Below are 27,064 nucleotides of genomic sequence, written 5' to 3'. Positions count from 1 at the left end.
AGATCTTTCAAACCAGTTAACTACATGAAGGTCAGAGAGTCTTTGGAATCTGGATACCTTAAGTTGGGTAAAGTGTCCTACTTTCTCCTATATGTGTACTTGGCTAAGAAGCTTTTTAATGGATTGATTGCTAGAATCTGTAGAGAGATGGAAATAGAAATAAACTTGAAGCTTTTCTATTGAAGATTTTCATTACAGTGAATTCTGAGGAACTGTGTAAAGGCATGCTTTGTTGGATTTTGCATAGAATGCTGTTTAAGAATTCAGGCCCTCACCTGAAATTCAGAGATTTTTCAAATACACAGAGACCTTAATCCACTTTGTGGTAGTAAGCTCCATCTGTCTTTATACTTTTAGGTGTCTAGGTTTTTTATATAGGGTGTATCTGATGTACAACTAGCTGTTGTAGTTAAGAATGGTGCGCAGTGCACAGAGGATTTTGAAATGTGGTATCCATCCCTTTGGTAGAAAGGATCAGATATTATCTCCATTTGTATAAGCAAGCCCATTTTTATTTCTTATATTAGTAAATGCTAGGTGTACTAGTTACCTACCCTTTTTTCTTCTAGGTTTTGATGCTTAGGTCTATATAAAGCCAAAACAAACATAAATAAGGGACTACTGAATGAATGTTTAGGAATTGATCACTTTATGTTCAGCTAGTGACAAAACATGTGGAGAAGTACCTCCTTTGTAAAGTGGCTTCTTTTCAGTATTTTTATGACCTCCATGTATATATATATTCAGGCACCTGGGGTGTGAGGCAGCTTAGTTAACACTTCTCATACCCTCTGTTCCAGGGTCTTTTGTAGTCAGAATATTCTGCAACTCATCTGGTTTCCTTGGCATACTCCTAGATTGGAGGAAGACAGAGTCCAAGCTGGTTTACAATTGATTATAAACAAATAAACTTAATTTATTTGTTGGCTGTACTGTTGGAGAGAAATGTCTTAATAGGGATTCAATGATTTTTTTGTTTTGTTTTGGTAATAAAGGGGTTTTCTCACTCTCCTCTAGTGAACTTCAGATGTCTCCCTCAGGAATAGGTTTTAAACCATCACTGTAATGGTTTGACTTAACCACAAGGGAGTTTTGGGGTTCTTTTTTTTTCTTCATGCCCCTTCCATCCCCAGGTAGAGACTCCTCTATTACATAGGGACTCTGCTCCAATGCAGTATTTATTTGATCAGAAACAAAAGAGTTTGCTTCTTGAACTGGTTTAGAGAGAGGTCCCCCAGGATTGTCTTTTGTTGGGTAATTGGAGCATAAGCTGAGCCTGGTTAATTTCAAAGCTACCCCCAATACATGTTCCCTCCCTCCTTCCTTGTGCACTTTCTGAGCTGCTAGTGGTACCTTGTATTGGGCCTGGAACCAAAAAAAAAAAAAAAAAAAAAAACTTGAATTGTTGCATGTTAGCTTCCACACTGTGATATCTGCTATGGCACCTAATAGCACTGTTCATGCAGTTAATTTTAAGTTAGGGGAAGAAAACAAAACTAGAATGCTCTTACAATTTACAGCGCTTGTTAACACATGCACCTCCAAATTATGCATTGGTGCTATCACAATGAATAAAACAAAGGAAATCATGAGTTGATTTTTATGTTAGTCGCAGAAGTTTCTTTCATTGTTATGCACTGTTCAGATACCCGTGTGTTCCTATGTTCATTCTTTTTTGGTTATTTTTTTTTTTATAAAGGCAGAAATGTCTGCAACATTTCAACTCTGAGCATTTAATTGGCTAAAGTTCTGATGTAAGAAATATAAGTTAATTATTTTGTTTTTCTTTTAAAGCCAAAGTCTTGGTTCTGCTTCTTTAAATACCAAAATGATGATTGTAGATGAATAAGAAGCTTAAGTAGCCAAATTCTTGACGCTAAGTAGCCAAGTTAATATTTGTATAAAAATATATTACAAAGTTAGTAAATATCATGTGTCATTCTGGTTCTGCAGTATAGGTGGTGGTTTTGCAAACCTACAGATTGCAATCATAGGGTTTGTGGGTTTTGTTTTTGAAGATGGAGGGGTGTTTCTCACATTTTTTTCCTCTTCTTTTTTCTTTCTTTCTTTCTCCCCCCCACCCCCCTTTTTTTCTTCAATCTGCACCATAATGACGGTTTACTACCTGACTGGCTTGACTTTAATCATCTGATGCCTGATTCTTCGTGTGGTTTGATTCTTGCTTTTTCACAGGCTTTTTTGCAATTGCACAGTTGTTTGCTGCGTTGAGTTTCTTTTAGTGACAATGAAAAGCATATGTTGGTATTTTAATGTAGTCTTTAATTTTCAGGTTATACATTAAAACACAGGGGGAAAAAATTCCCTGTCTGAGGAGCTCTTTTAAAAACCATTACGGCAGAATGGGAATATTCATTACTTACACATCATATATTTTTCTCTAAATGTTGTACAAAGAAGTGACAGTTGAGCCGAGCATATGTTAATAAAAGGTCTGCATTTTCCTGTGTCACTGACAGTTTCATTGGCTGTATATTCCTGAAATGCAAATAGCCTCAGTTCTGTTCAAAGCTATAATTAATCTGAATAGTTATTTAAACAGTATTGAAATCTTTTAACTACTGAGAGGCCAAACACTTAAGATGGTGAATTTACTGTTCTGTTTGAAGGACAGTACAATTGATGAGGGCACAGCGATCTGAGATGCTTGTGTATATTGGATCTACACATTCTGTAGGCTAAAATGGCAGAATCTGTCTGCTGCTGTATAAAATCTTTTAACTACCATTTATTTTAGCATCATGGCATGTGCAAATTCCTGCTGCTCAGTTAAGGGACCAGCTTCACAACTGGTGTTACAATCTGTGGCCACAGCACTGCATCACAATGCAGCAAATGCATTTTCCACATTAACCAAACAAGACAGCTGAAGCGATTATTAACCATGCAAGATGTCGGAAGTCATCAAAAATTCACATCAGAGTAATTGCAGTGGCTTGGGCTGGAAAAAAAAAGTATCATAGCATTCCTTGCCTACATGTTGTCTCTCCCCCTCTTAAATCTTAACTTGGTACAGTCCGTTAACAATAAAATACCCTTCTGTAACCTATAAACTGTTACTCCCATCAGTTTGTGCTTTCAAACTGATGGCTGACTTCTCTGAATTTGTGTGGAGCAGCACAAGTGATGGGTGTTGTGCCCCAGGGGCTGCAGTGCCCCCTTTTTTAAGGGGACCCTGCAATCTCATTGTCTAATTGGACTCTTTAATGCTTCAGTCATATCAACATTTGCAGGGCGTTCTCTTTTGCTTTTTCCTCTTTCTCTCTCTCTCTCCTCTCCCTCCCTCTCCTCACCCCCGCCTCCCGCCCCCCCCCCCCCCCCCAATTCTGACTGTCTGGAGTGGGAAAAACTTGAGCACCGGTCCGGCGGAGCTCATCCCACATAGAAGGTGGTGCAAGAGCTGCAGTGACCAACAGCATCGACTGGTCTGTAACTCCTAAAATTTGAGAGCTGCAGGTAGGATTTGTCTATGTTTTGTAAAGAAATTCAGATAAATGTACCCTAGTAAATAGAGCGACAGCATGTTGCTGCAGTATCTTTGAAAGATAAGATCTTGGCTTGTTGAAAATTTTAAGATAAATTCAGAAGATTTATTTGATAGAAAAGGTACTTTACTCTCCCAAGAATTGTTCAGATTTGTGCCTTGTCATTCTAATATTATTCTTAAAAAAAAAAAAAAAAGTTGGGTGGGGCAGAGAGATAATTGCTTAAAGATTTAAAGAGTTGGTTATTTTGGATTTTTGCAGACTTCATTTTTAAGTAAGTAGTATGGACTCTAGGGTTTTTTTTAAAAGATGCATTGTAAAGCGCAGAATTCTTAAATTAAAAAAATTAAAGCATTAAAATAGAATTTCCTTTCCTTACTAAAACCAGATCCTTTGGGATTGTAGGTGACCGTGTGTGTGTGTGTGTGTGTGTAGGATGTCTTAATTCAGTCATTTATATTTTGTTATAGAAAAAAAGTACTATTGGAAGTATTTGGGGTTATCTCATAGGAAATGCTTTAGCATAAGGCTTTAAATGAGAATAATTAAATAGTAACACCCAAGATGTGGATTTTTAAGTATTATCAAATGTAGATAATTTCATTTATGATACTTTTTCTTTCTTATATTTATCTTCAAAAGAGTACAAGTCCTTTAAGTATATTTCACATTTTTGGTGTAGAGAATGTGATTTCTGTACATGAGATGGAAACTTCCTAAGTCATGTAAGCATTATCTGGAGGGTAATGAAATGATAAATGTTGCCTATAACACTTTTAATACCTTGATTAATATCAGAGATGAAAATGCTTTTGATTCAGTGTTAAAAAGCAGCTTGCTTGTTGTCTTCCCGTACAAACAACAGGAGAAGACAGTGATGTATAGCTTTTTATCCCAAGGAATGTATTTGTATCATGGGACCTGTAGGGTCTGGACTTCTTTCTGAAGCAGGGACTTGGAAATTGCTCACCTAGTTGAGAGATTTAGCTCCCTTCAGAGGTGGGTGACTTTCTGTACTCTTAACAATGGGAAGACTTGAGCAGCTGTCAAGTGGGGAATGGAGGAGAGCTGCTCAGGGAAGGGAGAGGAACTGAGAATTTTGTTCATCTCGGCTTTGGAGGTCTGGATTTCCCCATGACTAAGATTCCTTTAAAACTCTGACCCAGTGCAGCCTTGCAAGGAATTGATTTCTGAGATGAGACAATGAGCTGTGGTTTGCATTTTGTAAAGATGGAGGAAACCTCTAACACTGACCCTGTATGAGAGATGACTCAATTATCCGTGCCTTGGTACAGTTGCAAATTATTTTCCTTTGTCTGAAGTGGGTGGATGCCAGCGTCTTCATCAGAGCTCCTTAATTTAATGTATGGAAAATGTCTCAGCCACCATTTTTAACAATTAGCTGTATCATGGTTGAGGTGAGCTGCGCTCTAAAGGCAGCTGCAGGGCCATTTCATTTACATTCGGCTCTGTGGCACAAGAGCTTTGTGACTGTAAAACTCAGAAAATGAATTTGCACACTGCATAGAAGAGTTCTCTAGGAGGGTGGAGAATATTTCTAGAAAGAAAATGGAATCCTTTTGTCTACAGTAAGTATTTCTCATATACTCATAGCGGGGAGAGGTTGAAAATTTGTCTTTGGTTGAATGGGCAAAATAGACTTTAGAATGAACGCTGCAAATATTAAAGGTGTAAGACAGATGTTCTTGGATGTATGTTTTCATGTGTCAGAAACCAAGTGTGATACATGTATGTTTGGAATATAGGTTCTGTGAGTGATTTTAACACATGCTTTAAATTAATTCTTCTCTGGTAATATAAGTTAATGAGAGGTATGAGTTTATCACCAGGCAAAAGGTGAAAATGACACTTGGGAGAAAAAAAATCCAAATATGATATATTTAAGAGGTCAGGCTTCTTTTCACTGTCTTTTACAAACAGTTTATTTTCCATTCCTGAAGAAAATTGCTGGATTTTAGTTTAGATTTTGTTTTTGTTTTTTTTTGGTTTTAGAAGAAAAGCTTTCCGTGTTAATGAGCTATAGTAACTGATTGAAATATATAAGAAAAAATGTTTTAACAAAACAAGATTTTTCTCCTAAAAAGATCAATAGATTGAGACTTTCACTCTCATTAATGGGGATAATTCTTAGTGCCTTCTGTTAATTAATAGTTGTGACTTCAAAGCTACTTATGGAAAACTCTTGTTTGTGATTGTAAGCTTAGAAATCTTGATTCTTAAAATTAATTGGATTTGACTTGGCTTATTCCTTTGTTCCTTTATGCTGTTACTGAGAGGAAATAAGTGGATTTTAACTTTGATTTGTGTGTTTATTTTTTAACGGCACTTAACCCTGCAGAATTTGTAGTAAGTGTATTTTACAGTAAACTATATCATGAAGAATTTGTTCAAAATCCTTTAGTAGCCGTTTGAGGAGTTGAATCTTAACAGAACTGAGAATCTGGGAATCCTTTTCATTTGATATCAAATTTGTAAAGCCAGCTGTTCTTCCAGGTCTTGTTGCACTAGCTGTTATTCATCCTACTAACTGAATGCTGGTTTTCTCTAATTAATAGCTGGTTTTGAAACTAAGGGAGAGGAAGATTTTCACATCAGTCTTTTAATTGAAATAGGAAAGCTCAGTTATCCTAAGCCCTGTTCAGAATCCTACAAAGATTCCATAAATCTTACATAAATCTTAGGGTTGCAGTATAAGAGCCTAGATCTCAATGTAATTATTTTAATCCTGGGAAGGACATTTAATATATTCATTGTTTAGATATATGGTAGAGTGCAAAGAGATTCTTTCCTCTTGGTTTTTATAAGGCTTGCTCTTTGAAATAAAAGAGTTTTAGGGCAGCAAACTAGCACACCATTTTAACTGCAGCTTTGCTTGCATAAAATGTTTGGTTGGATGGCATGAAGGATGTCACAAAGCCTTCCTTTGAAATTTTTAGAGTAAAACTTGGTTGAAGATTCTGGTCTTGTTTTCTTTCTCTGGCTTTATGGAAGCCATGTACGGAGGTACTCTGGGAAGATAGCTGAGACCCAGTTGCTTTCCAATTTATTTATTTATTTTTTTGCCTCTGCCATGGTCTACTCAAGTTTGGTTACTGGGAAGAGGCTCTCCTTTCCAGTACTTGTAGGAGATTCCCAAATCTCTTCAAACTGGAAACTTTGATTTTCTCATACAGTTTTAGCTTTCCTGGTAGTAAAGAGTCAGGGCTGGCTCTTTGCTACAAAAAAAAAAAAAAAAAAAAATGTATTCGTATCAAACCTTTGAATGCTCTGGCAATGCCATAATGTAGATAAGCAAGCATGTCGGCCAGCCCGCTAGAAGCATTCCGTGGCACTAAGATGGCAGTGAGGAAGGAGTAAAATGGCGTCACCAGGAATGCTGTGATAAGAGGTGCACCGCATGAGTCGTTTTTCTTCAATCAAGTTCGGAGACACCTCTAGTAGCACTGCTTTGCCAATTTGCAGTTACTTCTTATTCTGTTAGAAGAGAGAAATTTTGAGATTTTCCTGAAGTAAAAGACTTAATTAGCATTTATATCTAAATAGCTTCCAATTTTTACTTTTAAGAAATTAGTGACAGATATGAATAAATTTTAAATAGGTATTTTATATCAACACTGACAGTCCTTGCTTTGTGTTTTCTTCTTCTTTTTTAATGTAGAAACATAACTCCTACCAATATAGGATGGATTTTTAGAAGACAGGACAGTATGAATCTCCTTTATGGCAAGATGAAACTAGCATTCCCATGAAAAGATGTTATTTGTCTTTGATTCTGGTTTTCATTCTAGCTCTTGTGGACTTAGGTTATTCTATGTGTAAAAATACATGTCATCTTCAAAACAAAGTTTATTGTATTTTTGTCGTTCAAAGTATGGATTGATTTGGAAGCAAACTGTAGTCATAGTGGTAGTGACAGTGCTAATTTCTTACCTGTTCCTATCTCTCCTGGAGTTGGAATTTCAGAGCTGGCCTCTGAGTTGATGAAGTGTAATCAGCTCATCTTACAGTTAGATAAAGCGAGGCCTTAGTGTAGTTAAATAACTTTCTCAAGGTCATACATCTGCAAAGCAGTTGATTTTGCCCCAAATTCAGGCCAACTGACTCTTTATCTGGGCTATGCTATGCCTCTGTCTGCATCCGACTCCATGTTGTTCTCTTTGTGGGCTCGCTGGTGACTGATGGGCCTAATGGATTGAGCTTTCAGCAGAGCCTGTCTTTACTTGAGCAGCCTAACTCACAGAGATGTTTCTTCTTGATCTTGCCAGATGTGGCTTAATTGAGCTATGCCTGGAGTCTTCCTGGGCCTGTGTTGTAGTAGATATGCATTTACAGATTTATCATTTATAAACATTTAAAAATAAGACATATTTGAAGGTTGAACTATTAGATCATCCATCGTGTTGACTCCGTTTGAAGGATGAAGTACTCATCTGGGATGGGCATCATATCTGTGTGCCCTGAGCTAGGATGGAGCCGAGCATTTTGATGTGCCCTCCCAGCAGATCACACCTTCAGCTGTAGGTATTAGGGATCCCATAGTGCAGGGTTGTCCTTTTCCTAGTATGGATGGGCTGAGTCAAAGGTTTTGGTTCCCTGTCAATTTTAGACTATATTCATAAAATGGTCTTGCTGTCTCCTCCTGTAGTTTGTATTTGCCACCTCACCTAGGCATTGTTTTCTATTTTATGTACCCATGGTGATCAATGGTGAGTGGTGTATCCCGTGGTATTCCCTCAGCTGTGACAGGGTACAGTCAAAATGTTTCCACATTAAAGGTTTTGGAGAGTGAAATCCCAAGTCCTGTTAGCAGAGCAGAGGTGTACCATGACAAATTCCATGTAAGACTACCGGAAGTTATAAAAGAAAAGTCTCTTGCTTGTTTTAGTGGACTCCAGACAAATGTTTGAAAAATAATTTCTGAATAAAAAGAAACTGCAGCAAAACCAAAGCTCTCTTTCCTCTGACAGCCATGATGATCAGTGCTCCAATCCCATCGGCATAAGCAATGCTGCATAGCGGGAGGAGCTGTGATTTTCAACTGCAGTGTAAATGACTGACACCATGTACCAGCAGGGAATTAATATGACACGTGGTTCTCAAACATTGTCTTGACTAACAGCGCTCCTTGTGCTTGCTAAGTAGAACTTAATCCCGAGTGCTGTAGAAACCAGCCTGGCACAAACCACTCAGTTCCCACCTGACCACCTCAGAGACACACCCTCTGCTATCTGTTCTCACAGCTGCCAAATCTTGCTTTTTTGTTTCCCATTTCCAAAGGGAAAAGACACTAGACAGCAAAGTAGGGAATCTGTGTTTTCTAACATAATACAAGGTTGTTTTAATGAGTCCTTTTAGAGTGGGTTTGGGGGACAGTGGCAGAGGATATTGGCCATGATAAAAGGGCATGATTGATGCATTCCCGTTTTATACTGCAGTGCGGTGTTAGTACCCAAAGTTCTTTGAATGTGGACTGATCCATCTCCAAAATGGAAATCAGTTCCCCAAAGACATACTAAATCATTTTTATCTCCCCTTAATGTATATCCTCCTTATCTTATCATCACTTCGAATGACTATGGCATTAATATTTTTTAGATCCCTTCATACCTTTGGGCAAGGAGAGGGTTCCAGTACTGGTTTTTGAAGCCAGACATGCTTTGCCACACTATTATATATTATTTGCAAAACTAGATTTCAGTTTTCTCTTTAGTATCCTCCCTATTCTTGTGTCTCCAGAGGTTAGCCCTAGCAAGTGTACTAGTTTTTTACAGGGGTTTTTTACAGGTCTGGGTATGGGGAGGGGAGGGCAGGAGATAAAATGTTCAGTTATGTCATTGCTTTCTCCCATGGGGCCATCTCAGCAGTCTGAGGACAGTTGGCTGGCTGCCCTCCCTCCATCTTTGTCTTGGCTTCTAGTGTTCCTGTTCCTTCCTGTCCCACTTCTAGGAGTGGAGGGCGAAGATGGCCAGCAGAGGCCCAACCGCTGCAGCATGGCGCATCCTGCTGTATCATGGTACCTCTCATGAGGACACAGGCTCTTGCTTGTTTTTCATGGAAGTGGTGAGATTGTCAGTACTGAACAAGCCACATCCTCTCCCAGACCTCCTGTGACCAGCAGAAGAAAGTTGCTAACGCAACCCCAAAAGGTCACTTTCAGGGCTTTGCTGGATTTGGGAGGAAGGGGGAGTTCTGCTGAAAACATTTTTTTCTCACCAGTGCCTAAATGGCCATCATTTATTCTTTTACTCATTTCTGTTATGGTCTTACAACTTGTTCCCCCTCTGCACGTAGTCTCCCAGTGACTGAGTTGAACAGATTGCTTTCTTTCCTGGATGGCCAGAGATAGGGAACATATAACAGGAATGCCCTGGACTCCCTAAAAGGGTGCAGCTGGTTTTGTAGCAGTAGCACAAGAGATTTAACTGTCCCTCACAAGGGTGCAGCTTTTAACCTCAGCCTTGCTTTGCAAGGACAGTACCCCAGTGTGCTCAGAAGCAACCATAGCTTTATGACTTGGCATAGAAATAGGAAGAGGCATCTCGTAGTTACATGCCTCCATTGTATTAACAATGTTAATACTCTGCACCCCTCTCTGCCTCACACAGGAATGGCATGTCCCCATCCTCAAAGACATCCTCTTCTGGGTCGTGGGGAGTCCTGCCTCTAACATTCTTTCTTTAGTCAATACTGAAAGTCTTAGAAGTTGGGTTTTTGTTATTTCCCTCTTCCTCCTCCTCCTCCTCCTCACTTTGTGGGTTGGGGAGGATAATAGGAAGGGGTCCACAAAAAGCAGTTAGTGGGCTTGGCTCTCTCAAAGGCCTGTGGCTTTTCCAGAAGGCACAAGTAAGGTGGAATTTCATCACGCCTGGACTGGCGTGCCCTTGAAGAGACCAGGCATGCCAGCACACTTAAGTCCGTGCTGCCCTGGGTGGATGCAGAAGGAGACACTTTCTCAGATCTGTGTATTCTTAGGTTTAGAATCTCCTTGGACACATTGCGTTAGCTTAAACCTGTGAGAATTTGTTAGACCATCCTTTAAACCAATTTGAATTATGGGAACAAGTGATTTATTTTGCCTTAATGGGACCCAAATCCATCACCTAATTGTGTGACCCTTTGTTTAGCCCAGTGTAGTAGAAACTGTACAAAATGGGACCCTGCAGACTGACAGTGACAGATGGCCTGGTGCCCATGCAGCGCCATGTTCTAGTGACAAGGTTTGCCACCTGTGGCTGCAGAGCTGCCTGCAGGCCTGTGGATCTGCTGAGCTGGCAAATGGTGGAACTCCATAACCACTCTTGCAGGGTCTGCTGCCACCTGCTGAATGAGAGCGGCTAGGCTTTTGCATAAACACAGTGAGAAATCATACAACAATATTAAAAATATGTTACAATTGATTATGTCAGCTGCCAGCTTAGTACTGCTTTCTGAAGGGGGATTTTTTTTTTTAAAGGTATCTATATATCTACTTTTGAAAATTTAATGCACTCTGTGAAGAAACAATTTAAAGTATTAAACTTTTGTAGAAAACAAGCTGTGGGATTTATTCTAAATACCTGAATTGCAGAGTAAAGCCTGGATTTGCTGTTCTGTCTGTATTCCTTGCAAAAGGAGATTCACTATCTCTTGGGTGTTTTAGGCTGACATTTTATGTATTCTTACTGTGTATTGCATTAAATTTTGCTCTGATAAAATAACCAAGCATGCTATAAAGCCATATGAAAGTCCCCCCGAATCTTAAAAATGTTTAAATTTAAAAATTTCTCCGTTCATCTTTTAGGCTTTATCAGTAATGAACATCTCTGCACCTGAAAATTCCTTGAGGCATTCTCTGTAGGCACCACAAAGGGAGCTAATGAAAAGCGTGTCCACACCATCTGATAAGCCCAGCGGCTCCAAGTACTGGCAGGGTTTCTGTTGTGCCTGTCTGAACACAATATATCATTTTGTCCTTCCTCACTTTCTCCTGAAGTAGCAGTTTTACCCAAGAGAAGGTTTCGGAAGAGGTCATTTGTTCAGAAATTGAAAGAAGGAAAATTTAGGCATGGTTAAGGGAGTAGTAGGTATTCAGAATGATCTGAAGCACAGTAGTGGATACAACTCACACACCTGTCTTTCTAGAAATCAGACACTTCTCCCTTTCACTATCTAAGGGTATAATGGCTACTTGCAGTGGTTATTGGAAGTCTTGTTTCCATCTTGGAGCAGAGCCTCTTGATTATTCTAGTTTTTAAGTTTATTTATTTATTTTTTTTATCTGCTTGGTTTTCTTTTCCTTCTTCATTGCCTTCCTAGCTGTTGCTTTTGTCCTCGCAATGTTTTTTCCATCCAGATTGACCATTTTCTACTGTCACTGCTTACTTGTTAGTATTTTGATTTGTAATGTTGGTTACAGATTTCCTGTTAATTTGTATATCATTATGTATCAAATGAGAGAAGACTTTTAAAGCACTCACCATGTGTTTTTGTCTTACCTCACATACCTTTTTATAGAGCATCTGGCCCACTGTGGGTGGCTCACTTTATATTTTGTCAGAGTAGATTGTCAGTTGATCTGTTGAAAGGGAAGAGACATGGAATCGTCTTTACTGTTTTGACGACCATGTAAAATATGGCTTTTGCTTTGTGGGACCATGCTAGACTATTATGCTATATTTTTTGTTTTATTTTTAAATGGTCAGGAAATCTATATTCAAGATCTTCAAACTGTTTATGTAACTGTCCAGCAAATCACTTATTTGTTGTAGATGGGAAGCAAAGATTTGTGGAAGAGTCACTGTAAGCTCTTTTTTTGCCATCTTACTTTTCTAGCTAAAGTAGATACAGAAATTTTTCTCACAGAGACCCTTATTTCTTACAGTTTTCACTTTTGGAAAGCAAATAAGCTAAGAGAATTTGGCCATTTGACAAAAACAAACATCCTTGTGCCCACTCCCTTCTTCTGCAGTAGGAGTTAGCTGCCACTTGCATTCTGAAACCCCGGCTGCCTGGTGACTAAAAATAAGGCCGTTTCATGCCTGTCTTTCCCAACGTGAGCCATTTAAAAGCCAGATTGGCTGTCAGGTCCCTGAGATCTAACCACATGTTTGATAGGGGAATTGGCTTACCTGTGGTTATGTTCTGGGTTGTTCTTGATTAGTACAGGTATCCCCTGCACTATTCAGAAGTTTGTGTTAAGCCACTTTGCTTTTACAGAAGGCCTACATTAGTACCTGTTTTTGCTAACAAAAGAAATCCAAAGCAGACTTCTGTTTTTACGAAAAAGGTGAAAAGCAAAAAAAGCCTTCAGTATTTGTTTTGTAGCGAGGACAGCACCATGCAAACTCCTTCCCTGAGAGCCACGCTCAGTATCTCAGCCTCAGCTGCCAGCGCTTTGAACTGTATTTGTAAGCATCTGTGCTCTATCATGTTTTATTTTGTGCAGCCATTAACAAGATGTGCTCTAAGGTACCAGAAAAGCCAAAGAGAGGTTATTTTGGGGTCTGGGAACACAAAAAAGTTTTTTCATAGGTATTAATGGCAATTGCTTCTTTGCTTTATGTCTTTCTGGCTTACGAAAGGTTTCAAAGGAATGTTCTACTTTCAGATGGTGGGGGAAACCTTTATACATTACAAGGCAGCCCACTTCCTCTGTTAAAGATGGAACACATGGGGTGGGGGGTGCCTGGGTGGCTTAGTTGGTTAAGCATCTGACTCTTGGTCTCAGCTCAGGTCTTAATCTCAGGGGCATGAGTTTGAGCCCCTGCACTGGGCTCCACGCTGGGCATGGGGCCTCCTTTAAAAAAAAAAAAAAAAAAAAAAAAAGGAACACATGGCTGGAGATAATGCTTGAGCAAATATATGCTCCACGGCAATAAATAGTAACAATATTTTGGGATGCCAAAAAGTTGACATCTAGAGCAGTAATTTCCCGCTTTTATATTTTACACCATGACCCACCTCATACATAGAAATATGTAAACATAATTGAAAGAACCAAGTTTCAGAGAAGAGTATTTACCCATACCACATGTCTCTGTTACATTTTATTTCATTTAAAAAAAAAAAAATGCTGATCAGGGGATCAGGGGATCCCTGGGTGGCTCAGCGGTTTAGCACCTGCCTTTGGCTCAGGGCGTGATCCTGGAGACCCGGGATCGAGTCCTACATCGGGCTCCCTACAGGGAGCCTGCTTCTCCTTCTGCCTGTGTCTCTGGCCCTCTCTCTGTGTGTCTCATGAATAAATAAATAAAATCTTAAAAAAACAAATGCTGATCAATTTTATGACCCAATTATGAGTTCTGACCCACATTTTGAAAAACACTGTTTAAAGGAATGCCAAAAACTTGATATTTATTGTCTCATTCCTCCTCCTAACTATATGAGGTAGGGGGGAAAAAGGAATAAATATGTAACCATAAAATATCCGTTTATTCTACCTTGATTTGCTGTGATAGAAACCGTATGGGAAAAAAAAAAAAAAAAAAGAAACCGTATGGTAGAACGGAAAAAAGTAAAGGGATCAGAAAATTTGGATTCTATGAACTAGGTATTCTTAATACGGACCCACAGCATTATAAAGTTGGTAGAAGCTCTAGAAATCATCTTGAAAGGTCCTTTCAGTGTTTAAATCTATATTAAGGACATAACGTAAAGTATGATCCGGTTAAGTAGCACCAAGAGATGGTTTTAGTATTGGGTTAAAGCGAGGACTAGGTGTTTAACACACACCTAGTACAGAGTAAGCCCCATAGCAGTGAAAGTGTTAGCCCTTGTTAGTACTGGTATAAGAGCTGGTACTCTCTGAGCCTTCAGTTGTATTTTTATTTATTTATTTTTAAAAAGATTTTATTTACTTATTCATGAGAGACACACAGGGAGAGGCAGAGAGAGGCAAGGACAGGAGAAGCAGCCTCCCTGCAGGGAACTCGATGCGGGACTTGACCCTGGGACCCTGGGATCATGACCTCGGCCTGAGGCAGGCGCCACCTCAGAGCCACCCAGGCGCCCCCTTCAGCTTTATTTTTAAAGAGGATCTGATAATGGATGAAGAAAACAAATTTAAAGATATTTTGCTTCCTTCTTGGACTCTGCTTTTTTAGAGAGAAAAGGAAATTTTTCTTTATATTCTTGATTTAAAAGTGTATTGTTTTATAAGTATCTGAGAAACATGGGATCTCTTGAGAGTTAGAGCTGTGCTGAGTGAATTCTGTGTCTTTTCCTAATTGGGAAACTGGTCCAATTAGTTAAATGCCCAGATTCTGTTTCTTACCTGTAAAATGGAAAGGGGGTGGATGGGAGAGAGTGGAGTGATCATGTCTTTTCTTCTGTATTGTTAAAAGATTAGCAGTAATGTCTTTGAATTGGTTAGGCAGTGTCTGGCCCTTAATTGCTTCCTGAATGGGAGCTATTATATGTTATAGAAAGCTTGAAACCAAAACCCATTCAAGGAGCCAGTTTAGAAGAGGGTCTGTTTCCAAGACTCTGGCAGGAGGAGCAGTATACAGATGGGGAAGTCAGGAGTAGTAATCTTACTTAGCAGGCCTGCAGATGTTTGTGGAATGTTCTTTATTGAGTGGGCCAGCAGTAGACGGGTCAGGTGGGAGCCTGTGAGCAATTAAAAAGTGCTTGTTGGCAAGAAGAGGGGACATTAGTGATGCAGTGCTCTGTGGGTCACAGTTAAACGGCTGGCATCTTCGAGCAGGGAGATGGGCTGTTTTGTCTTGTCTGTCCAGAGTCTTCATTGTGGCAGGGAGCCCTGCCCAGTGAGAAAAGGCACCTCCCAGGTCACCCTTCACGCCCTCAGTCCTACAGAAAACCCATTTTCTGATGAGCTAGAAAAGTATCTCTCTGGGATGTGGGGTGTGAGAGGCACCTCCCAGAAGTGGTGGGAAGGAAAGGAAACACACGTAGAAAAGGGAAGTCGAGGGAGAGGTCCCCGGGAAACTTGGACCAAGTCAGGTATTTATCTATCTGCCCAACGATTTAGTTCCCTCTAGGTGTTGGTTCTTTGAAAGAAAGTAACTGCCTGCCACTAGATGGCACCCAGGCCCCGGGACTGTTGCAACTTATATGTGTTAATAGTTCTCTTAAAGATTCTTTTCAAAAGATAGGCCACTAATGTGTTGTTTTTTAAAATAAAATGTGATAATGTAGGCTATTTTGGAGACGAATAAAGGATGAAAAATTGAAATCCAAAATCTATGTATTTTATGTTTGTGCTATCGAGAAAGCCCAACTGTTGAAGTACATATGGCTCATGGTCTTTGTTCATAGGGAGACACTGTCTAAAATCTGAATCTCATGCACAGGTGTTCAATTTACTTATTAGTGAGACTTTTGGAATCTGGGTTTATAATATATTTCTTTAAATATTTTATTTACTTATTTGAGAGAGCGAGCGCACACGTGAGCAGGACCAGAGAGGAGAGGGAGAATCCCAGGACCCTGGGATCATGACCTCAGCTGAAGACAGATGCTTAACCGACTGAGCCACCCAGGCACCCCTGTAATGAATATTTTCAAGAAGAGAGTAATCTGTTCCTAAGCCAGCATTTTTTTCTTTGTTTCATCACTATTTGACATTTCATCTCTTAGAAAATTTGGAATTGTGTTTCTTACAGAATATAATGTTGCCTTTAAACAAATATGTCTGATTATTGCTTTGCATTTGTGTTTTAATTGTGTGTGTGTGCACACACACGAGTTACATTTAGATACGGGTACATTAAAGGAATGGCACAGGCTGGTCGTTGAGAAGAGCAGAGGAAGACCATAGAGGGCATTTGGCACTTGGCATGGCCCCTCCCACACCAACCATAAAGAAAAAAGACCAGACCTTGTCAAGCAGTGGTTATCACCCTCCCACCCCCATTCCAAAGATGGCTTGTGTAGACAGTCCACTTCCCATAGCAGCCAGGAAAGGGTGCCACAAAACACAATCTATGCATACCCTTTGCTCAGGAGCAGCGTTCAATGATAATTCCATAGCTTTATTTATAAACTGTAATACTGAAACCTTTAGTATTAGCCATTAAAGACTACTTGGAAAAATGAAATTACAATAAAGGTTTGTTGACTTGATTCATTTGCTGTGAAGGGTATAAACAGGGTCTGTTAAAATCCTCCCCATCATTTCATGTCTGGCTCCCCTGAGATGGCCAGAAGCAGGGATGTGGTGACAAGCTGCCTCCTGAATGGACCACACAGGGTACTAACTTTATGTGCTCTGGTTTATCAAGGCCATTGCATTAGTAGGCAAGTGACTAATGCCTCTCCCCACTCCACCCCAACACCAAACAGCAGTGTGGGCATTTGGAGCAGTCTTCATGTGCCCTCAGAGCTGCTGAAGAGCTGCCTCAGGGACTGCCCTGGAGGAGCCTGTGTGAGGGAACTGTTTCCTTGGCTACTCGCCATTGCCTGTGTTCATTCTAGTGCACTGCCAGCTTCGGGTGTGACAGCATGTGGGAGAATCATGGGCTAATAAGTAAGAAATCGGGAATCTATGAAGAATAATAATATTTTATTTAAATTTATATTCCCCATTGTAGTGGCCTTCTCTCATGTTTTTGTTTTGTTTTGTTTTAGAGAATTAGCAGCAACTTTGTATCTGAGACTGCTTGAACAACATATATTAAAATGTTATGGTTGTTAAGATATCATAGATGATCAAAAATTAACCATGACAGTAAGTTTTCAAAACTGTCAAATAATGGTTTTAAAATTTAGCCTGTCTTCAAAACTTGAGCTTAATTCTACTTTGTATTATATTCCCCCAGAGTTCATATTCCTGGGAGTTTCCCTCTTTGATGTCATCAACAGATCTAAATCTAATGGATTCTTTTACTTTTTATTTATTTTTTTTAAATAGGCCCCATGCTGGGCATGGGGCTTGAACCCATGACTCTGAGATGAAGATTTGGATGCTTAACTGACTAAGCCACTCAGGTGCCCCTAAATCCAATTGATTCTGATAATAGAGCTCCGTGTAATTGAACCTTGAGTCTAGTGCTTGATTGCATTATCTCATTTACTATTCATTTTACATACAGGTAAACTAAGGTTGAAAGAGTTTGAGTGACTTGGCTAAATTCATACCATCAGTAAATTGAGACACCATGATTTGAAACTAAGTTTCATTATGTTACTGTGTAGTTGCATTTTGTACGCATTTAGCTGTGTGCACATTAAACCAGACTTGACTGTCTTCTGTTCATCCCATCTATATTAATCAAGCAGTGAGTGTCATCAGGACTGAAATAGGGAGTGCAGGTGCAAACCCCAAAAGAAATGTGTAGTTTTTTTGTTTATTTGTGTTTTGTTTTGGGGAGTGTCCCAGCCATTGACAAATAAGTGGAAGACACCCAGACAAGTGGATGGTGCTGCTTCTGCAACATTAGGAAGAAATTGAAGAACAAATTAAAAGCAACAGAGAAATATAAACTAACGAAGAGTTAGAAGCACTGTGACTGTTGTGTCGGCAAAGCTGTGTCTCTAATCTGGGCCATTCAGAAATACGGAAGGCCAATCTTGACAGTTCTGTTTTATATGTTTATAGGATATGTGACTCAATCTACTGTTTCATGGGGACTTCAGCTCCTAAGAGTCATCATGTGCTCCCAGCATGAAAGAAACTAGGAAACACCTAGAAAAACCATCTATTTTGATGTTTTTGAGTTAAGAAATTTCTGTCAGGGTGAAAGTGGAGAGGATGGTAGATATCTTTATGGTTATTTTTTTCCTTACAGTGTAGTTTTGATTATTTGAAGGTTGATTTTAACCTAAGTTTCGTCATTTTTTCCCCCTTTCCTAGGGCTTCCTGAAGAACGAGAAGGACAATGCCCTGCTATCTGCCATTGAAGAGTCTCGGAAGAGGGTAAGAAAGGGACCCCCATGAGGATGTGCACCATTGTGAGGGCAGCAGTTTATACAGGGAGTGCAAGTTTTGGAAGCTGGAGCCTGTGTCCAGGCCCAGCTTTCCTACTTAGTTAATTCACCAGAGGGAGTTCTACAGGAACTGTTTTGAGGAAGATATCATACTCTACATGTAGTTAGGGACTGAAATATATCTGAAACCGAATGGCCAATTATTAAATTAATCTTAAAGTGGAAGGCCAGATAGTTCTTTGGTTTCATTGTTACGTATAAAATAGGTATTTCAATTTCTGTTGAAACAGCAGTTCAGAAAAGCAGTTAGGATCATTGATAATTTTCCTTAATTTTTCTTTTTATCATACAATTTGATTTTTTTGTGTTACCCTTTATATGAACAATTTTCCCAGGCTCTTTAAATAAATAAAAGGAAAGGAAAGAAACTAGCTTGGTGCTCCAAAGGATGATAAGGAAGCCAGCCAGAGCCGCCATTATACATGCACCAATATTTTACATTAGCATTCCCTCAAGATATTCAAACATTGTTTTCTAACATGTGTTATCTCCATTTGTTTCTGTTAAGAGTTAGAAGATCAAAACCTTTCCAAAAGATCCCATGAAAGAGTAAGATTTTTTAGGTCCCTGGAGTCCTTTGGGGTGGGGAGGGAGGAATGTCAGCAGTCATGTGAAATCGATTTTTAAAAATGTCGCTCTTCCCAGGAAGGAGGCCGGGGAGGGTTCACTCTAGTCTGCTAGCAGTGGCTGTCTCTGCAAAAGTGAATAGGGGTAAAGGGGAAACCTCTTCAGAGCTGTCCTCTGTTGTTTACTTTATAACTCTTATATCAAGTGAAATATGTAATTTAAAATAAATTACATTTTAAAAATCATTAAATAAATTGCTTCTCAGTGTGCTTTATTAAAATATTCTGTGCAGGTGAGAATGCCTCAGGAAGGCTGATGTGAGATAGGGCAGTAGGAGGGCTTGCCAGCTCTAATTTATAAGATGATCCAAAGGCAATTTATTTAAATGATTGGTATATTTAATTATCAGAGTAAAAAAATAATCCCTAAAATTTTATTAAGTATATTTTTTTGGCAATAGTATTTATTAGAGAAATTCACTTGATTCAGATTTGAAAAAAAAATTTTTTTTTAAATGGCTTTTTTGTTCACACTTTGAGGAACTCACCAACATTGATTTTCCTGCTGTAAAGGACCAGTGAAATTAAATTAGGATTGTCGGATGCCACTGAGCTTATTAATCCATTTACCCTGCGGAATGTGTTTCTGGAATTGGCAGTCTCTGAACATTGTGCCATACTGAGACTAAATGTGCAGCCAGCCAAAACATTTAAGTGACATACCACAGTGCAAAATGTGTGCATATGTGTTTGTGAGGGAGATGTTCCGGTGTTGGGAGCTGTCATGGGGGGAGACCTTTCACCTGTCTGGACAGCAGGAGACTACCACTGAGCAAGAATTATTTTCAAACAAAAGGTGAGTGGTTTCCTGGCATTTTGGTGGTAATTTCATGTCTGAATAACTTGCCAATGTCCTGCTGAAATGCCAAGAAAACAAGCTACAAAACCACAAATATGTCCTATCTTTTTCCATTTGGTGCATCCCAGCAAAAACAGAACAACATTATCAGAACATATGTAGAGTTTCTAAAAGCCAGCAACAGCTCAATAATATGCGGGTGTGAAGTCAAAGCATATTGCCCTATTCCCTTTTTGAAAATGGGGTTCAAGTGCTCCCCACCTGTTTTTAATTCAGTTGCCCAGTTCCCTTGCTGCCTTCCTTTCTTAACTGTGTGCAGATAGATGTCCACACATAACTCAGAAGAGTCCAATTTAATTTGTAATTTCTCCACTGCTTTGTCTTTTTCTGCAGTTTGTCTTTCCTTCCTTTCAATTTTTACACATCTGCACACCCTTCAAGTTATCCCTTTTCTCTTCCCTTGGATTCCTTTCGTTCTTGTCTCTCCTGTTCCTGCCTTTCACCTTGTCTGAGACCCTTACTGTCTTTCTCTCCTCTTAGTTGTTGGTTGGTAGCTTTGTTGATTCTCGCTCATTAGCTCTTTTGTTGACATTCTTCTTTGCACCTGATCCAGTGGTTCAGTTGTGGATCTAAAGGGAATAGGCTGGAATAGGGCAGATGGGTGGCTGATCATACCTGATTAGCCCACAAATTAGATGTTCATTAGCTCTAATGTAATTAAAATAAGCTAGGGGTTGCAGGGTCAAAGGAAGAGAATTTTAATGCTGGGCCATTTTTTTTTTTGAAGCTCCTTATCACACTAGTGATGAATGGAACCACAGTGCTGTTCATTCAGGTTGTGGGGCTGTTTCTAAAGGAGAAGCCTGGCATATTGCTCAGGAATATCTGAGGATTTGAGCCCAGAAAGCTGCCAGTTTTCAGAGTACTTCCTGTGTTCTTGAAATAGGAGTTCTTGGCACATAGGTGGGCAGCCTGATTAACAGGTGTTGGTTAATTCCCACTCTTGTCACTCTAACCCTTTAAATGATGCTGGAAGTCTGTCCCCACTGTCCTCATCGACAGTGTCTCTGGGTAGTATACTATCTGTTATCTTCAGTTGCTTTTATTCTGCCATTCTTTATCAGCCAGAGACTTATCCTTAAGAAAAATCTTGTGACACTCTGGAATCCTCAGTCAATACCACAGCTTAGGCAGTGCCTCACCCCCTGTAGCAAGCTCAGAAAGCTATATAGTATACCAGCCTTCCCCCACCTCCTTATTTCTGTCCCATCTGGTCCTCGTGCCATATAGCCTTTCATTTTCCCTTGCTAGGAGAGGTTCAAGGCTGAGGACGTTTTTGGGTTGATCACTAAAGTGTTGAAGAATTTGTAGTTCGCTTGTGCACCATTTCTAGATAGCTTCTGGGGAAACCATCCCCTTTCCTACGCCTGACACTGCCTTTCTATTCCAGTATGCTTCTCTCCATTCAAAATGCATAGCTCTCATATTGAAGGTTACTAATGTAACAAGAGAAAATGATTTTTCCCTCGGGTATTTTTTCATCCTAGGCTAACTAACTGGAATGGTCCATTCTGCCTGACTGTAGTGAGAAGCAAACAGGTGGAAGACTTTTTAAATTTTTGTCATTACCATCTCTTTGTGTCTTCAGAATACATATTAGAGAAGGAATTCATTGATTGATGGACCAAAATCACACTTGCAGGATATGTCAGCTTTCTTCCTAAACATTTTTTTTGTATGTGTCTGGTATCTGTCTTTTTCACATTTTAATAAATATTGGTCCATACTCAAACATCCATTTGTAGGAAGAGTATATATGGTTTTTCTGACAGTTTCCCAGGGCTCATATATATGGATATTATCAGTATAAACTATCTGTGTTGCCAAAAATAAAGTAGGCATTACTAATACTCATTCCCTTGGTGCTGCCTAATTAGATGCCAGTCTGATTATAAATGAAATGGCTTTTGGAAAAGTGGGCCGAAGCTGTTGGGAAACCTGGTCTGCCAGTTAAAGAGTAACAGGCTAAGAACGGTCATGATTCTGTGTCTGTTAAGTGGCTTTCATTTCTTCAGAAGGTTTTGTGCCTTTTCCTTACCTCACGTCCTTCTTTGTTTTCTTTCTTTCTTTTTCTCTTTTTCCTTTTCTTTCTGAACACCTGTTTGGCAACAACCTGCAGTGTTACCTCTAGACAGGCTTGAGGTTTGCCAGACATTTTCAGTGGTGACTTTGGGTAGAGTGGTAGGAGACCTAATCATAGAAGGGGCCACTTTTCTTTTACTGGTTTGCTTCCTGCTGTGAAAATATTGCTGTCTCTTTAAAAATAAAGACATTGGGAGACTGTTGTTTTTGTCTTTTCTTAGATGTTTACTAAAAACCATTGATTTATATAATCCAAGAAAAAGTACTTCAGTTTAAACTGTGACGTGCTATCACTTGTAATATGCAGCCTAATTTCAGAGATTTAAAGGGTATTTATCTTAATGAGCACATGAAAAGATGTTCAACATCACTAATCATTAGGGAAATGTAAATAAATCAAAACCATGAGAAATCAACTCAAACCCATTAGGATGGCTACTATCCCAAAGAAAGAAAGAAAACAACTCAGAGGGGATCCCTAGGTGGCTCAGCGGTTTGGCGCCTGCCTTTGGCCCAGGGCGCGATCCTGGAGTCCCGGGATCAAGTCCCGCATCGGGCTCCCGGCATGGAGCCTGCTTCTCCCTCTGCCTGTGTTTCTGCCTGCCTCTCTCTCTCTCTCTCTCTCTCTGTCTGTCTATCATAAATAAATAAATAAATCTTTTAAAAAAAAGAAAAGAAAATAACTCAGAATATAGTGTTGGCAGGGGTGTAGAGAAACTGGAACCTTTGTGCACTGTTGGTGGGAATGTAAAACGGCCCATCCTCTATGGAAACAGTTTTCAGTCCATCAAAAAATTAAACACTGTATTTATACCCGGAAAAATTGAAAGCAGGAGCTTGAAAAGATAATTAATTGTACATCCATGTTTATAAGCAGCATTACTCACAATAATCGAAAGGTGGAAGCAACTCAAGTGTCCATGGATAGATGGATGGCAAAATGTGGAATACACAGCAATGGAATATTATTCAGCCTTAAAAAGGAAGGAAATTCGGGGATCCCTGGGTGGCTCAGCGGTTTGGCACCTGCCTTTGGCCCAGGGTGTGATCCTGGAGACCCAGGATCGAGTCCCACGTTGGGCTCCCTGCGTGGAGCCATGCTTCTCCCTCTACCTATGTCTCTGCCTCTCTCTCTGTGTCTCTTATGAATAAATAAATAAAATCTTAGGGAAAAAAAAAAAGAAATTCTGCATATGCTACAAAACAGATGAACCTTGAGGATGTTCTATTAAATGGATTAAACCAATCACAAAAAAAGACAAATGCTGTATGATTGCACTTATTTGAGGTACCTAGAAGTAGTTGAAAACAGAGAATAGAGTGGTGATTCCCAGGGGCTGGGGGAAGGAGAGTGGGGAGTCAGTGTTTAACAGAATAGAATTTCAGTTTTGCAAGATGAAAAGGATTGTGGAGTTGTATGGTGGTGGCAGCCACATGACAGTCTGAATGTACTAATATCACTGTATCACTGAACTGTACAGTCAAAAATGGTTAAGTAAATTTTATGTGTATTTTACCAGTATTAAAACTTTTTTTTTTTTAATGGGTTAGACTAAAGATAATTTTTAAAGTAAGTAACTTTTGCTCTCGAGGGGCTTTCATTTTCTGTTGAACTTTTAAGGAAACTGTTTTTTTCCCATTTGGGTCATCTCCTTCTGTTCCTTTCTGACAGACCTTTGGCATGGCTGAGGAGTACCATCGAGAGTCCATGCTGGTTGAGTGGGAGCAAGTGAAACAGCGAATTCTCCATACACTGCTGGCATCAGGAGAAGATGCCCTGGACTTTACTCAAGAAAGCGAGGTAGGTTGAATCCAGAAGATAAGCCACTAATAAAAATGTGAGGTCAGGGAATACTTATCTACTCGACTACTGGCAGTCTTGGTGATGATCACCGCCTCCCCCTGGAGACACTTAGCTTTCCCTGGCCTCCAGAATGCCCACATTTACTGGGATTTCCTCTAGCCTATCTGGTTATTTCTGCTTAGCTTCCTATGCTGAGTCTTCCTCAAACTCCTTGACCCCTAGATATTTGAGTGTTCCAGGGCTCAATCCTTGATCTGTTCTTTCTCCCTCAATCATTGCCATTTTGATTTCATCTGGGCTTATAGCTTTACATACCATTTCTATGCTGAAGAGGCAGACATACTTTGCAGCCCTAAATCCTAGACTCATTTATCTAGTGGTCTTCTTGGCTCTACTTGGGTGTCTTTAATAGTCATCTCAAGTTCTACATGTCTATAATTGTGTCATGATAGCAACTCCCGGCCATCCCCCTTCCATTCCAGCCTTCCAGCCCTCTCTTTTCACAGAATTTATCATCTTTTTAAATGGCAGTTCCAGTGTTTCACTTATTCAGATCAAAAACTTCAGATTCATTTTTGTCCTCTCCTTCTCCCACCTAGTCTTTCTCACATGTTCACAAGTCCAATTAACCTTACTCTCAAAATATACCCAACTTCCAGCCACTTCTTATTACTTCAGTGTTAGCACTCTGGTCCAGACTACCATCACCTCTCACTCATATTATTGAACTAGCCTCTTAACTGCTGGTTTTACTTATCTATTGCTGTCTAACAAATTACTCCAAACCATAGTGGCTGAAAACAAGTGTTTAGCTTAGCTGGGTATTTTTGGCTCAGGGTTTCTTGAAGGTTATTAGCTGAAGGTATACTCATTTCAGGGCTCAACTCAGGGAGGACCCACCCCTAAGCTCCCTCAGTGTGGCTCTCAGCAAGCCTCAGATTTTTCTGGGCCTTTGGCCAGGATATCAGTTTCTTGTCATGTGGGTCTCTCTGTTGTGCTGCTCACAGCATAAAACTTGCTTCCCCTGGAGCAAGAGTGGGGGATCTGAAGGAGAGCTAAAGTGTTCCCTACACAGAAACCAATCTTTCTATGACTTCATCATGGAAGTAGTATCTTACCCCTGTTTGTTCAAAGTAAGTAATAAAATCCAGCCTATACTCGTGGAGAAAAGATTATATAAGAGCTTGAATCCTAGGAGGTGGGGATCTGGGGGAGACCATTTGAGAGATGGTCAACCACGCTAGTCTCCCTGCTTTTGCCCTGTACAATCTCTTCTCAACATAGCAGCTAGAATAACCCCATTAAAACATGGGTTAGATCATGTCACTCCTCTGCTTAGGATCCTCCAGTGATACCTACCCTGCCTGGACTGAAAGCCAAAGTCTTTACCATGACCTCTCTGTCCCCACCTGACCTGGTGTTGCTACCTCTCCAAACTTATCTCCTACTACTCTTCCCACTGTTCTTTCTGCTCCAGCCATGCAAGCTCCTCTTTCTTGAACAAAGCCTGCAGGCTTGCTCCTGCCTCAGGTCTTCTGTGCTTCCTCTTGCATTCTGCCAAGAATATTCTTTACCCAAATAACTGTGTGGCCCTCTCCCTCACTTCTTTAAGTATTTACTCATTGCCATCTCAAGGAGGCCTTCTGAGGTCTTGACACCTGCACTCTAACACAGCCTCTCCCCATTCAACACTTCTGTATCCCCTTTTCTTGCTGTATTTTTCTTTTCAGCATTTTCTTCTACACACCATTGTGTATATTTTATGTCTTTACACTGCTTAGTGCCTGTTTCTGATGGTAGAAGGTAAGCTCCTTGAAGATAAGGACTGCTGTATGTCTTGATTTTACTTATACCTCCAATACCTAGATGAGTACCTGGAACATGGTAGATGCTCCAGGAATATTCACTGATCAAATCTTTGGCCTCTTGCTAACTTTGTGGTAGCTGAAGTAGTAGAGATATGGTGAAATTGTGATTTTTAGAGTGGGTATGTTAATAGGGTTTGTTTTAATTGCCAGTGTTTATTGATTGGTGGTAGTGCTAAGTTGAGGATTTTCTTCTCTTTAAAATCTGATTTTTTTAAAAGATTTTATTTATTTATTCATGAGAGACACAGAGAGAGGCAAAAACATAGGGAGAGGGAGAAGCAGGCTCCCTGCGGGGAGCCCCCCGATGTGGGACTCGATCCCAGAACTCCAGGATCATGTCCTGAGCCGAAGGCAGACACTCAACCGCTGAGCCAGCCAGGTGTCCCTAAAATCTGATTTTTAAAGAGGCAGTGTATTTATATGATACACTGCATGTATTTGGAGACAGTGTATTTATATGATACACTGTCTCCAAAAGCTCATTCCCTCCTTGCTTTGCCCCCCCCCCCCATGTAATCATTATTATTAGTTTCTTGTGTTTATTTCCAGTGTTCCTTATATCAACACAGGTATATTAATGACATTGTGCATTCTTACCTCTCTTGCTCCCTCTTATACAAAAGTTAGCTTTCTAAATGCTCTGTTCTGTATCTTGCTTTTTCCACTTCATGTATGCTAGAAATCTTTCTGAGAGGGACTTTGAGGCTGCATCTTGGGATGATTGGCAGGAAAAAGCATCTTGCTTGATCATTCATGTCTGCTTTTATGACATGGGGAGCTGTGACTTGTCACACAGTTACCACTCTGGTTTAGGGAGTGAAGAGATCTGGAGGTCAAATCCTGGCATCACTGACTAGTTATGTTATACTAGGTTATGACTTAACCCTGCAGGCTATCAGTATCTTTACTGGTGAAATGGTATCTTTTATGGGGAAGATTAGTGATCATGTAAGCAACTGACCCATAATGGCCATCCTTTACTATTGTTATTTAAAAAATCATTTCAGATGATTTAGAGAGTTGGATTAAAAATTACAATGTTATAAAAATTATGGTGTAAGACATTTCAAGTAATACTACCAACACTTTCTGGTAAGTCTTTTTCCTGGAATTTGTATCATGGCTAGCTAGCATTCTTTTCTCACTACAGCTAGGACAACTGAGACCTAGAGAGACATATAATACACTGGTGAGACCCAGGACTGTTGACTTCTTCTTCTTTTTTTTTTTTTTTTTAATATTTTATTTATTTATTCATGAGAAACAGAAAGAGAGAGAGAGGAGAGAGAAAGAGAGAGAGGCAGAGGGAGAAGCAGGCTCCATGCAGGGAGCCCAACGTAGGACTCGATCTGGGGTCTCCAGGATCAGGCCCTGGG

General features: G+C 39.9%; 1 protein-coding gene and 1 long non-coding RNA gene across 5 annotated transcripts in view; one reads left to right on the top strand and one right to left on the bottom strand.

Moving 5' to 3' along the window:
- Positions 1-27,064, top strand: part of NUP93 (nucleoporin 93) — a 108,963-nt gene that overhangs the window by 51,527 nt on the left and 30,372 nt on the right. The window contains exons 1-3 of one of the 3 annotated variants that reach the window (XM_077898365.1): positions 3,358-3,474; positions 18,316-18,378; positions 23,689-23,817. In XM_077898365.1, coding sequence (XP_077754491.1) covers positions 23,698-23,817 — 120 coding nt within the window. In that variant the 5' untranslated portion in view covers positions 3,358-3,474; positions 18,316-18,378; positions 23,689-23,697. Of the gene's footprint in view, positions 1-3,357; positions 3,475-5,069; positions 5,093-18,315; positions 18,379-23,688; positions 23,818-27,064 lie in introns of those variants that run through there. The other 2 variants (XM_077898366.1, XM_077898364.1) reach the window with 2 other exon arrangements.
- LOC144314331 (uncharacterized) lies at positions 663-26,408 on the bottom strand. 2 transcript variants are annotated; one of them, XR_013380131.1, is made up of 4 exons: positions 26,286-26,408; positions 12,008-12,078; positions 6,781-6,998; positions 663-853 (listed from the first exon to the last, which is right to left on the bottom strand). It is a non-coding gene; the product is annotated as an uncharacterized LOC144314331 (long non-coding RNA). The 2 variants fall into 2 exon arrangements; XR_013380132.1 differs by lacking the exon at positions 12,008-12,078.

The sequence above is a fragment of the Canis aureus genome, chromosome 5 (assembly GCF_053574225.1).
Source record: "Canis aureus isolate CA01 chromosome 5, VMU_Caureus_v.1.0, whole genome shotgun sequence".
Taxonomy (NCBI): Eukaryota; Metazoa; Chordata; class Mammalia; order Carnivora; family Canidae; genus Canis; species Canis aureus.
This window is presented reverse-complemented; position numbering and strand designations above follow the sequence as displayed.